The following is a 20,058-nucleotide window of genomic DNA, read 5'->3' as shown; positions in this document are numbered from 1 at the left end:
CCAGGATGAGCTCTGCGCCATGGATACGAGCGTCGAGTATTCGATCTGCACGTGCCTGGAACACTCCACAGACCTCTGCCACTGACTCTGTAACAATTCGTTGCAATTTTCCACTTATTTGCTGAAAAACCAAAAAGAGAAATGAAAAGTTGGCACTTCAAAAATAATTTAAAAAAAGCAAAAATAACTTTTGAGACTTGAAGGGGCTTTTCCAAGTAACTTTAGCTTATCTTCGACATGTTTCTTTATTAATGAACTTTAAAATAATTGTTATTTTTTTCAGTGTTTAAGGGAAAACCCGGAACTCGAGGGAAAACCTCAAAACCGTAGGCCGTAACTGAGGCTGCGGATGAGCCAGCAAGAAAATGCCAATGCCATTACCATTGCGGGCCGGAATCCGAGGGGGCCAACTCAAAATCACAGAAAATCATCGACAACTGGCAAATGTGTGAATTGAATTTTCAAACAATTTTTCCCCCAAACTTTCGAGAGTGCAGTTGCCATCCTCGTCCTTGTCACTGTACTCGGGCTTAGAGCCAGCCGCGTCCTGGTTTCAGTTTCTGTTCCTGGCGCTTTACAATTCTGCTCTCCCTCCCCTTTTTTTCGACCGGCAACGTGCATGATTTGAGATTTGATTTGGGCGGCGACCACATTACAGTCGCTAACCTCAGTTTCCGTCTCGTTGTCCTGTTTGTTTGAAGCGGCTTTTAAGCATTTCGATCACGTCTCGGATGTTTATGCCATTAGCGTTTAAGTTGCCCATACAAAATGCGACTCGTAAGTAAGCAAGCGTCGCAGCTCCTTTGTTCTGGCTTCCTTTCTGTTTTTTTTCAATTTTTTGGGACCTTAGTCATTGTTGTTGTCATTGCAATTTGTAATCGATGCTGCGGCCAGTTATTGAAAAAATATAGTAGGTATGAGAGGGAATTAAATAAAATTTAACAAAACGATTGAGTTAAATATCCATCGATAAACTTTATCCAAAGTTTCAAAGCAGATTAATGAGGAGTTCTTTTAAGAATCTTTTCTTCCATCGCAGTGGCCCATATGTGTCCTTCCCATGCTTTCCCCAAACTTTTGCATCGGAAAAATGAACAAAAAATCTAAAAAATATTTCGTTTCTAGGTTTTGATGCAGATTGAAAGAGAATCGATCCACAATTCTTTTAAGGTGTTCCGTTCAAGAATCGGATGAAAGATGGTCGAGATGGAGCCATCGCATTGGCCCATATGTGTCCATCCCATGCTTTCCCCAACTTTTGCAAGGGGTCCCTACGCAAAAATGAACAAAAAATCTAAAAAATATTTCGTTTCTAGGTTTTGATGCAGATTGAAAGAGAATCGATCCACAATTCTTTTAAGGTATTCCGTTCAAGAATCGGATGAAAGATGGTCGAGATGGAGCCATCGCATTGGCCCATATGTGTCCATCCCATGCTTTCCCCAACTTTTGCAAGGGGTCCCATCGGAAAAATGAACAAAAAATCTTAAAAATATTTTGTTTCTAGGTTTTGATGCAGAATGAAAGAGAATCGATCCACAATTCTTTTAAGGTATTCCTTTCAAGAATCGGATGAAAGTTGGCCGAGATATATCCTTCCTAGGGATTCATATTTTGGATCCATCGGATTTTTCATTTAATATTCCTTTTCATGGGTTCTTATTAAATTCTTTACTCATTACAATAATTTATTAAAATTATACACAATTTTTAAAGAAAATTTGCGATGTTAATGCCAAAAAGTATGCAACAACTTGATGCGGCAGAAAATAAAAGCTCACATGCATACTTCATACTAACAATTTACGTGGCCACAGAGCAGCTGGAGGAGCAAGAGCAGGAGCAGGAGATGGAACAATCCGGGCACACCGCCTGATCCTGCTCCCGCATCCTGGAGTCCTTCTGGGACTTCTGTCGCGCCGCCCGATAAAGCCGCCGGATGAAATTCTGATAGGGCTTCCGTGCGACCAACTGGGTGGTGGTGCTATTATGAATCTCATACACACAGTTGGTCTGAACGCACAAAAACGGAGCGTCCATCTTCGAGATATTCTCTTCGGACGAGGTGGGTGGCAAGAGAAAGGGGCTCTCAATGTACTCCATACCTTGGAATATCTTGGTTGTGGAGTTTCGCTTGGCTTTGCTAATACCCTTGTGCTTCTTGTTCTTGGAAGCCTTCTTGGACACTTTTGAAGCTTTTGAATAACTCGGTTGGGTAATGGCCGCATGGATTTCAGCTTCGAACGCATCCTGACGCTTCTGGGCCTTCCTCTTGAGGGCGGATACCATTTTGTACCGATTGTTGATATTTCGAATGTTTTTTAGCGTTTCCTTGAAAGACACCTCGACCTGTTCGACAGCCTGCAACGTTTCCCAAACACAGTTTTTATACATTTTGAACAAATAATTTTAATCAAAATTATATGAAAATATACACAGTCTGAAACCGATCCCCTTGCTTTAATGAAAAAATCCGAAAAATGTATCATAACAGTGACAGCCAACTTGATTTCTATGGTTTCCCAACCGTGTGTCACTGGGAAAATCCGATATGAAACCAAAACCTTATCGTTTCGCAAGTTGATAAAATGTTTTTATGGCAAAACCAATAAGGACTTAGCCATGGTATATATAGGGTGGCAATCGAAGCCATAGTTCAGTCGAGAGCTATACTTGAAACCTAAAAGATGCCGCCACCACCACAACATCCTCACAGTCCACCCAAGGGTCCTGGCCATCATGGTCCTGGTGATCACCACCCACAGCCGCACCCACCTCACGGACCACCAAAGCCACATCATTAAGATATTTGGATGGATATCAAAATCAAGGATCATTACGGATCTCTAACTTAGAGGATATCCTTGGAATTACTTCTTTCCACAAATAAAATGCCAAAGAAATTAAATTAAATGGATTTTATAATTTAAAAAAAACGGTTTCTTTTTTTTTAGTGCATAAGATAGTCCAACAAACAAAAACATTAATCAGTAAACAAACTTGGCATTATCGATTTTGGCCGGAAAGTCCAATACTTTTATGAGCTCATACCTTATCTGGCCAGCTGATTAGATTTTTGCGTACTTCAAATATTTTTAAATAAATAGCCAAGCCTAGTAGTTTCCAGTACCAAAGTGTAGTTAGAGAAGACAGAATGCCGCCACCACCACCGCACCACCACAATCCTCCTGGCCACCCGGGACCACATCCTCCGTTCCAGACCCCCGTGCATCCTATTTATTACGAGCCAGGACACGGCCCAGAAAGCGGACCGGGCTACAATCCGCCTCCTCCTCACGGTCCTCATCACCCACCAGGCTATGTGGCCCCAGGACCACCCATGCATCCTCGATAAGATTGTGGATGTGAAGTATTTTTAGTTTTAAATTAAAAGTGAATTAAAAGTTGGCATAAAAAAATTAAATAAAATATTTTTATATTAAAAAAGTTATGATAATCTGAACAAATTTATGTTGACCACCAAAATTCCTGGGAATAATTCATTTAAATTAGATAACTGGCAAAGCTTTAGCTTGTAAACCAATAAAGAAGATTCAAATGTAGACTTCTCGATTCTAATCAGTACGTGGCGGGCTGTTGAAGAGAGCAGACTCGTCTTCAATATGGAAGGGAAGAGCTACGATGCGGCATTCTTTCAAAGAGCTTTGTCAAAAGCCTACAGTTGCCCTAATCTGAGCATTGAGGAATTCTCCATCAATGTAGTGACTCCCAGTGGGGCTAACTTTTGCAGTATTATTTATAGAGTGGCTCTGGAGTTTCGCCGGTCTTCTGGTTCTCCTCTGGAGTCTGGAAAGTATATAATCAAAGACCTGCTCCCGGTTGCAGCTGATTTGGGATCCAAAGAACAGTACATGTTTGAGAAAATACTCCCAGAAATGGAATCCATTCTCGAAAAAGCTCATCTCGGCGAACATAAACTGAGTGCAAAGTGAGTTTCTCTTGAGATATATTTTTACATCCAAGAGTTTATTTATCAATTTGTTTAATTAAGAGAATAGTAAAGAGAAGAATTGTTAATTTGTTTATTTAAGAGAATTAATAAAAGTGGCATGAAGAGGGATATGTATATTAAATAATCTTATTTAAAACTCCCATTGCAGATGCTTTTTTGCAGATGTAGCTCCTGGCAAGGAGATATACATTCTTGAAGATCTAGGAGCCTTGGGCTACACATCTTTGAACCGATTTCAAGGCCTGTCTACAGAAGAAGCCAAGGTGTGCCTCAAAAAGATAGCCCAATTTCATGGAGCTTCTAAGGTCCTGTGCGAGGAGCAGCCTGATTTGGTGGCCAAACTTTCACCATCTCATTACACGAATGGTATCTCTGATCCGGTTACTAGTGCTATCTTACTAGATGGCACCACATATGTTGCGGATTTATTTGCCGCAGAACTCCCGGAGATTTCCAGAAAAATGAAAGCCCAAATACCGGAGATCTATTCGAATTCAATGCAGAAAGTGGTTGATCCAAAACTGTCCAACTTGAATACAATAATCCACGGAGATACCTGGTTGAATAATATAATGGTGAACAGGAAAGAGGAAAAGGCTGTCCTGGTAAGATCCATAAACTAAAATTTAATTGGAATTAAATTAAAGAAATTTTTTTTTAAGTTGGACTTTCAGGGCAGTTTCTTTGGCAGCCCAGCCATCGACTTGCACTTCTTCTTCTATACAAGTTTGCAATCGGAGGACCTCTTCAACCGACAGGACGAACTCCTGGACTTTTATTTCAGACACTTCACAGATACCTTAAAAGAATGTAAATTTAAAGGCCAGCTCCCCACTTTTGGCCAACTACAGGACGAGATGCATCGCTGTTTGTATTATGGATACTTCTCCGCCGTCTGTGAGTTCCCCACTTGCCGGGCTCCTCCAGAGGCCACCGATGGCTTTGATGTCAAAACTTTCTTAAATCCAGAAGAAATGTTGAAGAAACGTGGTCTCATGTACGCCAACGAAGAGGTGCGTCAGAGGATCAAGAAAAACCTCATTTATTTTGATCGGCAAGGGATACTAGAAACTCCTTAGATGTACTTGGAATTGAAGAATATATTCAATGTGGTTTTAATTTTTTTGTTATATTTTTGTTGGGTTTTTACTGACGGTTTCAGTCACACATAATTTAAAACACTAAAAGTTAAACAGTCGTTATCTAAATTCCTTTTCGGGCCTTTCGGGCCTTCAGCACCTAATCCTTAGCGAGGATGCATTGGAGGTCCATGATGGTGAGGGTCATGGTGGTGCGGAGGTCCATGATGGTGATGGTCATGGTGGTGCGGAGGTCCATGGTGTGGCGGCCCATGGTGCGGAGGTCCGTGGTGCGGAGGTCCATGGTGCGGAGGACCATGGTGCGGAGGTCCATGGTGCGGAGGTCCGGGCGGGTGGTGGTGGTGCGGTGGTGGCGGCGGCATCTTTACTGGTTAAACCACAATCGTGTACTGAACTTGGCCACTTTTGGCTTACCATTTATACGGAAATATACGGAATATTATTTCAAGTACAACCCAAAGCTTATCGGCTCACCCGATAAGGTGTTTCGGAATTCCCAATAGGACTCCATAAAGATAGCAGTCCCACTCCCACCCCAATGAGGTGTCATACTCGTTGGGGAATAACTATTCCTAACTTTGACTATTTTTGGAATACATTATAAGTCTTTATGTTTGAAAATATGTTACTGAAGCTAATAAATTACTCAAATCTTCCGCATAGTAATTTTGTTGGCTACCCCAAGCTATCAGGACCATCAATCAATCATCCGATTTGTTGCTGATAAATAGTTTATCGCATTATTCGAATGTCATGTATGCTTAACTGAAATTTTTATTGATTACTTTGCATTGTCCGGCCATCAAAATTGCTTATAAATATTTCATAAACATATCAGAGATGTATTAGCTATTTATATTTTTAAAAGCACGAGTATTACTAATCATTTCGTCAATACTAGTTGTAAACAGGGGTTTGTGTTTGTGTTTTTCGATAAGGTTCTGCAATCTGAAAGTCTTATCTTATCGGAAAAGGTTAATACGCATTAGTTGATAGACCTTTTCGAGCATTAGTCAGGTTGTGATTAAACTATGTTATGCTAGTTATGGAAGTCCCAATGGGGGATGCACCAATAAGTCCATAAATGCTACGAGTCTATGGAAATGTATTTTTAAAAATAGTAGTACGCAATCACTCAAGTGGTTAATAATTGAGTGCATCTGATGCTGATTTCCAATAGATGCGGTGGAGGGTGCGGGATGAAATCAAGCAAACAGCAAATAAAATTTATAACAAATCTAACACACATGCATCATTTTGATATCAGGCCCCGGACACGTTCCGTCCGTATATTTGCTTAAGGATGGATGCCCCAGTCGATGGGGGTTGTCCATGGATGTGGACAAGGTCCAGACTCCAGGCTCCCTGAATCTGGAGCTGAAGCTGGAGCTTGAGGCAACTTTAGCCGGTACAGACACATTAATTTTACTGCTCGCTCCTCTAACCGCATGCAATTTTTCTTTGCCGGCTCGCTCCCTTGGCTATCGCCTTTCAATGGCAGGAAGCAGAGTCCCGGGAAGGGGTAAAGGATACACGGACGGGCACTCCACATCCTTCAGTCAGTCAGTCAGTTAGTCAGTCAGCCAGATAAGTGCGGTTTATGTGCAGCACGTAGACCAACTCAATACACTCGATAAATTGCGGCGGCGTTTGGCTGCTTAGAATGGCAGAGGCGGCGGTAAAGAATGGAAAAGAAGGGGGTTTTCTAAAAGATGGAGTCTCACACAAGCCGGAGAATTAATAGTGATTGGTATGTGATTTTAGTAAACTTCAAATAAAAACTTAAACAACTCTTAATATCTCCACATCTGTATTGCCAAATAAAGGAAGTGTTCCGGCTTTACAGGTGCTTCCTGGAACCACGGAATTTGGCCAAGTTGCCTCTGAGAAGGGCCAAGTTAACTCAATTCCCGTTTGATGGTCATCCGAGCACTTGATTAAATAATGTCCAAAGGCATTTGAAAGGAAAATTCCGATTGGAAATTCCATCGAGCCCCACATCACAAACAAACCAAATTCCACTGCAAATTTACTCAAATTAAAAGCTCATTAAAGATCAAATGCTGGGCGAGTAGCTGGGCGTTCTCTATTTACTCTACTCCCGCCCCCCAGTCTGAGTTAATAATTTCCATTGAGGAAAACTCATCTAGGAACCGAGGCATAGCAACAACATTCCACGGAAGGCCCCGCAACGGAAAATATGTTATTAATTCAAATTAATATAATCCAATTTTTTTTGCGCTCCTCCCTCTGGAGATTTCCGGAGCTGGGCTGGGGGCCGGGAAATGGAAACTACTTTCTCAGCGTCGCGCATTACGGCAAGATGTTTTCCCTTTTCCGCTTCCCAGAGAGGGGTGGCCCAGGTTTTTCCCCGGGAGTGGGGCTGTTCTATGATGTATAGACATTGTCGTATCTGGGTTGGCATGAGAAATTGCCCGGGCCGTGGGCTTCTGTGGATTTGCGGGTGTGGTTTTTGCATTTGCCATGCAGGAATGTGGGTTAATAATGAGGCCATCGGCAGCAGCAGGCGGGTTTAAATTTGAAAGACATTTGTCTTGACGGTTCCATTATGTATTCCGCATATGGTTAGGTCGGGCTTTTCACATTTCATATTTATGGGTTAATTTTTTAAAGAAATGTCAAAAGTCAAGAGCTTCCTATACCAGTCACTTGTATGTTGTTTTTTAAAGTGTGCTCCCTAGATCTTAGAAAAATGCGAATGACAGTTGCGATCTCAATTTCAAATATGCACTCTCGTATCTCGTTTAATCAACTAAATGCACACTTTGTGCATTCGATATGGAGCTGGAAAGTGGAAACAAACTCATCGAATGCGATTGCCTGGCAATCTATTCTCTTATTTAACCCACATTCGAAGCTTACTTCCTGACAAATCACAGCTAGACGACTTCATTTCGAATGCTCATAGGAAAGTGGGGGAAAATTGGGTGATGCACTGAGGGAATTCTCTTTCAAGAAGGATAAGATATAGGATTAAAATATATACTATAAAAGATTTTGTTACATTTAATAGAGTAAATATTTGTCCATTTTAATAGTCTCCTTTCTATAAATATAATTTTCAAGTGTAGTGCCATCTATTCCCATATGCAACAGTTGCTGATGTCTACCCACTTGGCGTCTCGTGTCCTATTATTCGAGCCATTGTTGACTTGGCTTCTTGTTGGTTCGATAAACTCAGCTCCCTGCCAACAGCCAAACAAATCCCAGTCCCAGCTGCACCTACTAGTGCTCGGTTCCTACCCCTTGGGTCGAGGGCTCAGTTCCGTGGAGTTGGGAAGCCTGGTAGCAGCTTTTCTGTGGAAAATCTCTGACTAAGTGCTCGGCATAAAAACGGGAAATCGGAAAACGGGAAACACGGGAAAAACTTGTTACCATTCGGGATGGATAAGCTGAGAGCCAACAATGCCGGCGGAGAGAATCCCTTCAAGCGGCCAATGAATGCCCTGCAGAAGCAATGGTATCGCGTCCTCCTGGCCAGGAGAGTGGGATTCGGGCAACGCCCGCCGCCGGATGAGAAGGAGGTAACCTAGTAAGTTGGCGCTTCGTTCAAATCAAATTGTGTGAAAATTGCAATTTCCCGTTGATTTAATACATTTTACAATTTCCCTATCTCCACCCGGATCCACCTGAATAGCTCCGATGTTTGTCGTAAGCGTTACGCGGCCTCCTTCCGGCGATATAACGAACGTTTCCGCCGGGAAATGGCCAAGCACGAGGAGATGCAGCGATGTGCCATCGATGCCATGAGAGTGCACAGGTGAGTCCTTGGGAGAAAATCAATCTTTTGAAATACTTTTGATAATATTCAATAATATTTAATTTTCACTTTCGGGTAGAACTTTCGCTATAACAACACTGTGGCTACCATTGCACTCGAAGCGGGAGATAAACTCGACTTTGGAGACCCTCGAACAGGTGAGACACTGTTTAAATCTCAGGTGTATGCCCAGGCTAAAGGATATCTCCGTCCAGGTACTCACCGCCAAGGAAAGACGACGCCTGCAGGAGATACTCAAACAGAACGATTCGTGGCAACCGCGTCGCTGAAGCAAAAAATAGACTCTTCCAATGGCGGCTACTTGGCAGATTCAAGAATCCAGTAGCCAGATTTCAGCTTCAGAGCCTGGAACTGACTCATCTTTATCCTCATCCTCATCCTGTCATCATCATCTGCCATGGCTAAGTGAATTCCATTTAGCTTGGATTTCACTTTGCCGGAGAGCCTGATTTTTCCAGGCTCACTTCACTTTCGTATTTTTCACTTTTTCTTGGTTTTGTTCTTGAAATTTCGCTGCCAGCAGAACATTGTCGTAAATATTTAATACCAATATGAGTGCAAAGTTCACTTTGGCTAAAACAGAAGCTGTGTTGGGACTAAATGTGTCTGGGGGAAAGGGAAATTGGTTGAACTAGTCAAGGGTTAAAGGGATTGTTTTCTCAAAAGGACTTGCTTCATTGTAGTTTCTGATATTTTTCAAATTTTAGAAGAGTTAATACTTATTACTCTTTTTGAATTATTACCTTGAAGTATTTTAATCTCCTAATCCGTGACCCATATATGCAAGCCATATTTCCCCGGAATTTATGATGTTTTCTTTGTCATCGATTTAGCCTGCCTAGGGTAAAGTTTTTCAATGTAAATGTGTCATAAGCAAAAAAGGATACCCCATTACATACACTTGCCATTGGGGGGAATAGCAAAAAAGGTCACAACGGAAGGGATTTTTTAGTAAATCGCAGCAAAAACTAGGAAGACAAAAGCCAAAGTCAGCTTGAAGCTTAACCCACTCACATATCCCTATGACATTTACTGCCAGGACTAAGGCCCGATAGTAGGCCAAACGGCAAAAAGGGCTCAACCCAATATCCTTGCCAACAGCAAACAACAAACAATGGCAACAGTAGCTTGGCCAGCAGAAATGGCCAAGAAGAAAACTGGTCGGCCTGGTCGGACTGGTAGGCCTGAAAAGTCGCAGCTGTTGCCAGTTTGGCATATTGCCGACTTGCCAACAAAAACACGGAAAAAAGGACAAAACTATTGAACAAAGTGGCGCCTGTCGCACTTTATGACGAGCCTGCCCTATCCTGCCGCTCTTTCCTTCCGCTCTCCTAATAGCAATCATAGAAATGTGTTCTAATTTAAAGCCGTATATAGAAAAGCAGTCAGAGGCCAAAAAAACAACAGACAGTTGAGACAAAGGGAACAGCTGCCAAGAAAAATATAAAAAAAAATCAAAGGAAAAAGGCTACAGAGTTACACTGATAAAAATTGAATAAAAAAGCGATATAACGTAAATATATGTTACGGAAAATATTTTAAATACTTCATTTGATTTTAATTCAATTCAATATCTTAATATTTTTTATATTTCATAAATAATTTTCCCGAGTGTCTTTTTTTTGAAATGGCTGCCAGAATGCAGTTGCCCCCAAAATGATTTTTATACTTTATGTCTGTTTGAGTTGTTTGTGTCGTTGAAGTTGTAGATTCTACGACGTGGGGTCAGGCCCAGTATCAACATTAGTTCACGGTAATGTCGTGAACTTTTCTTGGCCTCAGCTGGTCGACTGGCATTGGCTTTGTCAGCGTTTATTGATGGCATCAAAGTGTTTTTCAATTTATTTTATTTTTCCTCTGCAATTTATTGGCACGTTCTGCGTGGGTGCTGCCGAGGATGCTGAGTGTTACAGTGTTGGCCCTTTCTGTTTGTCTTGGCCATGGCCAGATGGGAGCGGCGAGATATGATTGATGTTGCAACAATTTTGCAGCATAATTTTTAGGCTAGCCAATGGGGCGGCACTTAAGTAGACACGTAGGAGCCGTTAAGCTTAAATGGCTAAATCATTTTTAAAGATGGTTGAAGAATTTCTTAGAAGATAAACAAAAGGCTTGAGAAGGCACTCGGGTAGCCTAGACACTGATAAGTTCCAGTGACGAAATTAACCAATTTTCTATTTATTTATAGCCCATTTATATGTGATCTGTCTATAAAAAGAATTAGAATAGAGTCCAGTCTGGCCATCCAAATTGGCAAATGTCAGAAGTCAAGCTGACCAGGGCATTGGGCATCCATAGGGGAAATCCCTATGAGAAAATTTATATATCCTTGCATCCGCTGACACAATGAGTTGATAATCCCAAAGGCAAATACACAAATGGCAAAAAGCTGAGCGGGTGAGTGGGGGGAGGGATATGTCAGTGGCACACACATACACGCGGAAACACACTCACTGGCATCTATCTATGCAAAGCCATAAAGCAACAATAATAAACGCACATCATCATCATCAACGACGGCAGCGGTTTGATACCGCCCCTCCGCTCTCCTCCTCCCTCCCCCATGCATTGGAAGCGCCCCACTTTCTTTCCTTTGCCACTTTCCCCCGCCACTGCCGCGACCGCTGCTGCTGTCAGCAAAAAAGTATGAAATATCATCTAAAATAGGAAATGCGTAAATGCGAAATCCTACAGAACGGAAACTCGACTGAAAGCGATGCGCAAACGAAACGTTGATGATTTGCCCCGCCCACAAGTTCTGCGCTCTACGCCCACGCCCCCACCCCAGCATGCTCTGTGCTCTGTATGAAAGTCAATTTTTCATTTAGATAACTTTGACATACGCAAACGTCATGGCAAGGAAGGAGACACACACAGTGGATTCAAAAACTAGTTTTTGATTTTTAAATATTTTATAAAAAATATTGAATAGGAAAATCAATTTAAGAGTAGTTTACAATCGAAAGACAGGACCCTTCCTTTAATGCCCTGCAAAGTGGGCAACAGAAATTTTCCATCTCATATCTCACACTCTCTGTTGTCCTCGAAGCACTGTGCCTGTGTGGGAGCCCCACTTCCCCCCGCTTTGCATGTGTGCTTCTGCATACAACGATTTAGATTTTGGGTTCAACCTCGGCTGCCATTTCTGCTGGCGCCAGTCAGTTTATCCTGAGGGGTTTCATCGCGGAAATGCGGGCAGCGTTTTGATAAATGAATTTTTGCCCAGGACCTCCGTTCCCTCCGCTTCCCTTGCCCCTCACTTACCACTTTGTTGGCTTAAATGAAATGTTAACAATTAAACGGAGCCGGCAAACGACAAACGGAGTTACACGAAAAGACTATCAGAATGTGGAAGTGGTTGTGAGGCGGCTTTGTCGGGTTAATACGTTGCGTATACTTAATAAAATAAATAATTCCACTTCCCAAGGGTTGTTATGATATTTGCTTGTTGTTGATTTTTGTTGCTGGGTGTCCTTCTTTTTTCATCGGCGTTTTGTTTTTGGGTGGTTGTTTAGTGTAAACTTAAGAAAACAACCAAACATAAGTGGCAAAAGGGATAAACATTCACGTGGTGGCCGGGGTGGTCCTTTAGACTTTCATTAAGGAGGGTTGTTCTTCCACCGAAAACAGAAGTTATTTTGCACTGTCTGAGTTCCTTTCCCTTGTCTCACTAAGCAGACACTTACACATTGTTATAATCGTAAAAAGTATTAAAAAGTAACAAGTTTGGAGTTGGAGGACGGAGGACAGGTGGGCCATTTTGGAGTTGATTGCCCATTTTTTGGAAGCTACACTTGTTTTCCTACTTGAGGCATTTTCCTCCCCCGGTTGTGGGGGTGTGCCAAGTGAGTGTGTGTGTGTCTGGGGGAGCTTAGGTAGCAAATTCGCGCTTACGTTAGCATGAAATGATGCCCAGGTAATAAAGCGGGGATATATTAGCTGTCCTTTAAGGTCTTCAGATGTCCTTTAATATTAAGCTTTATCTAAAAATAAAATTGTACGAAAATATTTATTGTTTCTCAGAAAACTGAAAACTATAGTCATCATATATTGTTTGAAAAATAATCTTACTTAACCAAGAAGCCCCTCAAATCCTCTGTAGGGCATCACAATCATATTTCACGCTTTGCTTCATCCAAACAGACAACGCAACAAGACCTGGCCAAAAGCCGGCATATAAAATTTTATATCTCAGCCATAAAGCAAAAGCCGGGGAATTACCTGAAGGCCGCGAAAAACAGAAGCCCTGCCATCGAGCCTACATTTTAATGAAATATGTTTAAAGTGCAGTGTCAGGGGGGGAGATCGTAAATACAACTTTATATTGATATATGCCTGCGTATGCTTTTGGCCAAGTCTATATATGACTTGGCCAATCCCCGGACAGCTGCGAAAGTTCGCATGATATTTTATTAAAGCCTCAACTTAACCTTCAATATGGTGGCACAACATAAACTTTACCCCTGGCTCTGACTCTGCGGCAACACCCACTCGAGTTTTTGTTATGGTCCACGGTGGTGGGGGCTTTGGGTTTTGGTTTGGACGCAGGTGTTGGGTACGTGGCCGGCGTGGAAAGGCAACAAAGACGCCAAAGACGACTTGGAGAAGCCACAAAAGCACAGCTCCAGAGTCCGGAGTCCGGACCAGACCCGAACCAGACTGAACCTCAGACTTTTGGAAGTGGGCCTTGGGGTTGGGAATTTTTCGGTTTTACCTTCGTCTGGAAACATACAGCAGACTCCTCGATGCATACCTTTTTGGCACTTTTACCGAATTTATCGCATAAGCTTTTCGCATACTTCCGGGTAATTGGCAACACCATGTTCTCAGTTCTAAGTGTGTGAGGGTGTACGGTTGTACGGGTGTGTTGCTCATTTAAAGGCGTTAAGGTGCAAATTTATTTCTATGAAACCTTTTCCGTACGCAAGCATCCCAACATCCCGACATCCGCAAAGTCCGTCCGCCCTTTCCTAATGAGCTCTCCGCCGGCTGCGTAATATTTCTCTACCCTTGACACATGTATGGATGGGCTGCTTCGGAAGAATAAACATGGGGAAGGTGTATGGCACTACGGTTACTGGAGTTTCACCCAACTGTTAGAGGTCCTCGTTAGGGGCAGGTTTCGCACTTGTGGTCTGGACATTATTGTTCAAAATTGTTAAGCACATTTAAGCTTGATTTAGTTGCATATTTATTGTGGCCATTCCAGCCAGCCATTTTAATGCCCAATGTAAACTGTTCATTATTTATGTTTTTCTTCCTTTTTTCCTTAGCGTGAGCGCGAGGATTAAATGTTAAGGACTTGCCACCTAGGTTTTCTGAAGGTTAAGCAATGGACTTTGGCTTTTCAAGAGAATTTAAAGAATGAATTAAAAGATATTCTATTTAATTTTATATCTTTTTTTCTTTAAAAAGTATTAGCATGTAATCTCAATTTAAGTCTCAAGTATAGCCATAAAAAATATAGCTTCCATGAATGTAAAATACACACTTTTTTCCATGATTCCCATCCTTTCGTATTCAATTTCGTGATTTTCGGCTGCTGTGATATTTATGAGCTCCCCGGTTGTCCATATCCCGGTACCTAAGCAATTTATTTGCCATAAAAACGTCCGCAGAACTACCTCCATAAACCGGCGTTGTATAAACTACCGCCAGAAATGCGAGTCAACAAAAGGACATGGGACGAAGGACAATGTTCGGCGGGGTTCTTATCATAATCATTTCCAGGCAGCTGCGTTGACTTCCGTTTACCGCACAGATCGCCCATCAACGATTTTTCCAGACTGGCCCCCATCTCACTCTGCTTATTTTATTTCAGATCCCACTCCAGAAACAATCCAATCCCGGCGACCCTTTCTGTCGATAATGGTGATGGAGGAGCAAAAAATTGGAGTTACAGGAGGACGGGAGCAGCCGGGGCCACCATTTGCCTTCCGCATTGCTTTATGACCATAAATATTTCATTATGAATTTCTTGGTATCTAGCAGTCATTTGGCCTAGCCGCCTCCAAGCCTTTGGCCGAAATAAATAATAAAAAATGCAATCCGTTGCCGCTTCAATGAACCCTTTGCCTCCAAAATATGGCTCAATTTTTTTTTGTTTTTACGCATCAAAATGCGTTGTGGCACGAAAGGGTTAAGCTGAGGTGGACTAGATGGGATCCTTTTTGTGGAGGATGGAGGACTTTTGTTCGTGACATCTGCAAGTCGCATTAATAATTAAATCAAGCAATAAAAATTCTGCACGAGTGACGGTCATGACCAGACGGAGACCTTAACTCAGGACCCTGATGGATAGCTGCCATCTCCGAAAAGGATATATAATCATAGAACGAAAGCTTGGTAAATAAGTGATTGAGTGGAAAGGACTCTGTGTATCTTGGCTTGGCTATATTGATTTTTTGTTAATATTTGTATAATTTAATATTGAGGCTATGTGGCATAACCAAATTACCCTTCGATATCAAATAAATCATTTATTCTCTTCTCTCCCGGGCCTGAAAAAACAAAGGCTTGCTATGCAAAAGTTCAATTGACATTTTCTTTGTTTCGTTTATTTTTGTTGAGCATGAAGTATATTTTTGCACACGAATTGCTAAATTCATAATAAAAGAACACTGGCTGAGGGGAAAATTGAAAATGCCGCCTGCAACATTCTTACGCACGAACAATTCCGTAATGAAAAGCTTCGCCCACTGAGCTACTGGGCTCTGGCAGTACCCCGCCTTCTACTGGGTTCTACTGGGCGCTTTTCCAACATTGTTGTTAATATTTTCCCTTCTCGACTCGCGTAAATGCGATTAAAATTGTTAGAGCAAATTATGGGAGAAAGCAAAGCCAGCCAGGCCAGCCAGGCGGACAGAACTCACAACTCGCAGCAAACTCAGAACGCATTTTTCCCTGCTTTCTCTTTGGTTTGTGTGTTTTTAATCTAATAAAAATAGTTTACGCTGTTGCTCATAAATTCGCAGATAGAAATTCCAACAGTGTCGGGGAAATTACAAGAAAATTAAGAAACTTCCAAAAGAGCGAACGGCGGGTGGCCGAAAACTTCAAGTTTAATCAATGGAAGCCGCGGGGCACAAAGATCCCAGCGGGCGATCGGAATGGGATGGCTTCAAGGATACCCCGACAGTCATTTTTTTCTTCCTTATCCCTTTGTTGCACACATAAGTTATTGTTCAGTACATTTTGGCACAACCTGCTGGGCTTTAGTATTCCGGTATTATCTTTCCATTGTGTGCAGCCTTTCATCAATTTCCATGCACTTCCCGGCAACTGGCAATCATTTCTTTCAGTGGCTTTCCATGCCCTTTGACACTCGACCCTGCTCCAGTTACCATGGCAAGCATTTTAATTGAAATTATATTTGGCCTGTCATGGATGAGGTCGGGTTAAGTCCCGGCCTTTCTTTTCGTTTCGGGTGAAGAGATGATGATGATGATGACATGCCAGGATCATTTCATGCATACCGACACACAATGCCATAGCATACTTATGTGGATGAGCCCACCTGGCGAACAGTTACTTTCGGCTTGGCCAGCATCTTGGCTTGGCCAGAAATCCTTCCGTTATCCTTGTTCCATCGCCAAAGTTTAGGCCACAAGCCAAAGGTGACTTTTGCATCGAGTCGCCCGAAAACTTTTTCAAAGCAATTAGATAAAGGCTTTGGCCAACTTTAAAGTTTCGGCCAGAAAATCTGTCTCACTCGCCTTTCGAGTGTGTGCTATCAGCTTGGAGTGGACTTGGCCAACATTTAATCAGCAGAAAGTTGGCCAAGTTGACCAGAGGGAGAGCCGGAGAGCTGGAGAACCGGAGACTTCATGGAAATGTGATTAGAGAAGGCACACAATCAAAAGTTATATTTTGCTTAAATAATATTTAGGCAAGCGTAAAGCGGAGATGGCCACTAACTGAAGTGTCTTCTGGTCGAATAACAAAGAAAAATATTTAAGCACTTAAGTGGCAAAGCCAAAAGGACTACTGGCCCTGCCTGGAATGTCCTGGCTCCCCAGTCCGAATCCTGCGTCCAGAGTGCGTGAGTCCAGTCAGAAATTACTTGTAAGATGAATGGGGAAAGTCGCAAACTTTCTGCAGCTTTTCTTGGGGATTTACGGCTCTTCTGCCTGTAACGGCTGTGGCAGCCACGCCCTCTCTTCCGCCCCTCTTTTAGTTTAGGTCTTTTTTTTTTTGCGCTCGCATTTAAAGGAAAAACTTTTTTAATGAATGCTCTTAGTTGGGCACATATTTTTAATGCACCGAGTTCATTAAAAGGCAACTTTCGTTTGAGTCGGCTGGAATCTTAAAACATTTATCGCTTTCAACTAGGGATTTGCGAGCAGGGCCATGATGCAAAGTGGCTTAAGTGTTGGGATTATGTTATTAGCCAAGAGCTGTCCGGTCCTGGCCCATAATGGACTCGAAAATTGGCTTTCCTCAAAGTAGTTTCCATTTCACATTTTGCCTCGGAAAGTGAATGAAAATCAAAAGCCTTTTAGGTCTAATCTGGGCAACTATTTTTAAGGATATTTACTTGAAAATCACATTCTATTCTTATCTGAAGCTGAATTCATGTGCAGGCATTCTTTGTTGAAATCTGAAATGTTCACGCCTTCCGGGGAAGTAAAAAGCAAAACTCATAGACAGAAAAAAAAAGTGAAACAATAGCCTGATGAAAATTTTAGGGGTTGGCATCTTTTGTATTACATTTTTGTTGAAAGTCATCTCACGTAGCCGGCGAGCAGCCAACGTAAAGCTGATACACCGTGTATAATGGGATTTGTTTATTGGTATCATTTGCGCCCAAACTTTCAGAGCAGATCCGAGAGTGTATGCTATAGCTGGGTGGGAGGCAGTACACCCCACGGAGTGCAGCGTGCCGGGTTAAAAAAAAGTTTCGTGTTGCGTTTTTTGAAAGTGCACAAGGCGGGAATAAGTAGCTAAAGTGGTTGCCCCTTCCACCGGGGACTGGCACACGCATAGCTAATCCTAGACAGCCAACAGCCATCATCATCAACACACAGCTGGGATTGGCTACAATGGTGCAGGTGGAGAGTGCACTTGGAAAAATGTATATCAAGATTTCAGTTTAAGACTATATGATAGTCGGACTTGAAGTGCTCCTTGAGTAACAAGTTTCATCATTAGAGAGCCTTACTATTAAAATTTAATTATTAAATATAATTTCTCTGAGTGTAACTAAAGGTGCAGAGCTTGCCACGTGATGCTATAACGCAATATTGACACTTTCAACGACTTTCAACGCCGCCAAAAAGTCATAAAGGGAGTGGAGTCAAAGTTTCCACTTTTCTGTTTTTTCATTTTTATTTTTTTTTCTTGCTTTTTGGGGAAGCTTACACTGTTCGACATTCACCTCTCAGATTGCACTCAGAAAGCGAGTGAGTGGGAGTCGGAGTGTGAGAGTGCATAAAAGTAAATCCAGGGATTTTGTCCTTGTTGCCACTTAAACTTTTTCACACCCAGACACCAAAAATGGCATCGACCCGCCGCCGTGTCTTTAAGTGCCTCGAATGGCTTCTATATAGCTTCACATCGCCGCTGGACGTCGGCGGTGGCTCAGCCCTCATTTGGTATCCGGATTGGATGTGAACGTAGTCAAGGATGTGGAAGGAGATTTCAGATGGAGATGGAGCTGGAGATGCGTGTGCCGGGCATTATTTTCATTGTCGCATTTTTCATCATCACCTCCAGTTGCCCAACCTAACTCCCAGCCCAAAGTTTTTATGGCTCGCCGTGCTTGGCTGGATTCGGTTGGCAGTGGAGCCCTTGGTCCTTCTCTTTCATTCCCTGCTTTGGCTATAGCTTTACCGTTAGCCTGCACCTGTGCGTCGCTTAGGACCGGAAGCTGCACATCAGCTCTTCATGTGCGTGGGCGGATGAGGTCCGGGTCTCTTTCAGGGGATACAGTGATTTTTGGTCTATAGTTTCTGGAAAGAATAAGTTTTTGAGGGTACATGATAGCCGGTACTTCTTAGCTTTCAAGAGTACTAGGTATAATTATAATAGAGGCTTATTATAACAGGATATAATTGTTGTAATTTTTAGTTTATGATTTAAATATAAAATTCCTTTAGAATTATTTTTAAGAAAACTACCAAAAAAATATAGTTCCTACCACTGTCCTCTGTCTCTGTCCTCGTCCTGGCAATTGCCACTTTTAGTCCTTGCAACGCCGTCTTCATTGTCTCTCAGCTCTCTGTTCCTGTTCAGTTTTTCCCTTTAGCTTGGCTCTTGTTTTTTCTATTTTTTTGGAGGACGAGGAAGAGGACTAGGAGGAGTTGGGGGCAAATCTCTTTTGAATTATTACTGTAATTACCGTTGAGTTTCGCCTGGCAATTGCTTCTGCCACGACGGCTGGGGCTCCTTGGGTCGCCTTGTGGCATCCTTCGGAGTCCTCCGAAGTCGGTTGGCGGGATTGCGGGATGGCTGGTGTGTGTTTGTTGTCATCATCTCCTGGTGGCCTGTTGTGACACCGCTGATGACTGTGTTGATCCGACGATTATGATTTTATTACGTTTTCGTGTAGTTGTGTCCTGTGTGCTTAATTTCGGTCACAGTTCCCACTCCGCATCCTGGCACTGTCTGTCTCCTGTTGGGTGAAATATGGCCCTCTTTTTGGGAGGATATACAAAAAAAAATTAACAGCGAAGCTCTGGAAAGATTTGGAGTTTGTAGTGCTTCCTTTTTGCTCGTCTCTTGGTCGAAACAATCAAAATTAATCGCTGGTAATGAAGCAACCATAATGGTCGACAGAGAGCCTAGCGAATCCAAGACTGAGAAGTCCGCGAAGTGATAAACGATGTCGCCATGAGCGCAGCATTTAATTGTGGATTGTCCTTCGGGGGCCACCTGGCAAATGGGGTCTACTCGTCCTGGCCTGGGATTAATCAGAATTGATGAATGGAAATTTGTTAAAGGTAAGACATAAAATGCTAAGACTAGGCTTAAAATATTCAATTACGCTGAAAGTCTCAGGCAAACGACAATAAAAGAAAAAGTATTAACTCCTATTTAGAGCTTAGCTTGCATAAATTACAAAAATTCGCACAATTGTCGGTATATTACTTTAAAATGGCAGAACCCTCAGACATATGTGCCATAACTTATCGTCCTTGGAACATGCACATCCAAATCGTATATCACTCCCTTTCAACGCAAAG

General features: G+C 42.4%; 3 protein-coding genes and 1 long non-coding RNA gene across 6 annotated transcripts; 2 read left to right on the top strand and 2 right to left on the bottom strand.

Annotated features, from left to right (window-relative positions):
• Positions 1 to 98: 98 nt before the first annotated feature.
• Positions 99 to 19,850, bottom strand: LOC26515225. Of its 3 annotated transcripts, none has more exons than XR_006507369.1 (3): positions 19,215 to 19,850; positions 19,014 to 19,166; positions 99 to 121 (listed from the first exon to the last, which is right to left on the bottom strand). It is a non-coding gene; the product is annotated as an uncharacterized LOC26515225 (long non-coding RNA). The 3 variants fall into 3 exon arrangements; XR_001408586.3 differs by lacking the exon at positions 99 to 121 and adding an exon at positions 18,072 to 18,825 and having other exon boundaries at positions 19,014 to 19,138; XR_001408587.3 differs by lacking the exon at positions 99 to 121 and adding an exon at positions 18,079 to 18,825.
• On the bottom strand, positions 1,592 to 2,498 carry LOC6497549. The gene has a single exon (XM_001961811.4). The coding sequence runs from the start codon at positions 2,392 to 2,394 to the stop codon at positions 1,804 to 1,806; it is 591 nt and encodes a 196-aa protein (XP_001961847.2). The 5' UTR covers positions 2,395 to 2,498; the 3' UTR covers positions 1,592 to 1,803.
• Positions 3,597 to 5,092, top strand: LOC6497989. The gene is made up of 3 exons (XM_001961812.4): positions 3,597 to 3,949; positions 4,122 to 4,578; positions 4,636 to 5,092. Exons 1-3 carry the CDS (start codon positions 3,624 to 3,626, stop codon positions 5,050 to 5,052), a joined length of 1,200 nt encoding a protein of 399 aa, XP_001961848.1. The 5' UTR covers positions 3,597 to 3,623; the 3' UTR covers positions 5,053 to 5,092.
• Positions 8,251 to 9,508, top strand: LOC6497990. The gene is made up of 4 exons (XM_001961814.4): positions 8,251 to 8,626; positions 8,732 to 8,854; positions 8,934 to 9,012; positions 9,070 to 9,508. Exons 1-4 carry the CDS (start codon positions 8,478 to 8,480, stop codon positions 9,142 to 9,144), a joined length of 426 nt encoding a protein of 141 aa, XP_001961850.1. The 5' UTR covers positions 8,251 to 8,477; the 3' UTR covers positions 9,145 to 9,508.
• Positions 19,851 to 20,058: the final 208 nt, after the last annotated feature.

Source organism: Drosophila ananassae, chromosome 3R (genome assembly GCF_017639315.1).
Source record: "Drosophila ananassae strain 14024-0371.13 chromosome 3R, ASM1763931v2, whole genome shotgun sequence".
Lineage (NCBI taxonomy): Eukaryota > Metazoa > Arthropoda > Insecta > Diptera > Drosophilidae > Drosophila > Drosophila ananassae.
Note: the sequence above shows the minus strand (reverse complement) of the source record. Positions and strands in the feature narration are given on the sequence as shown.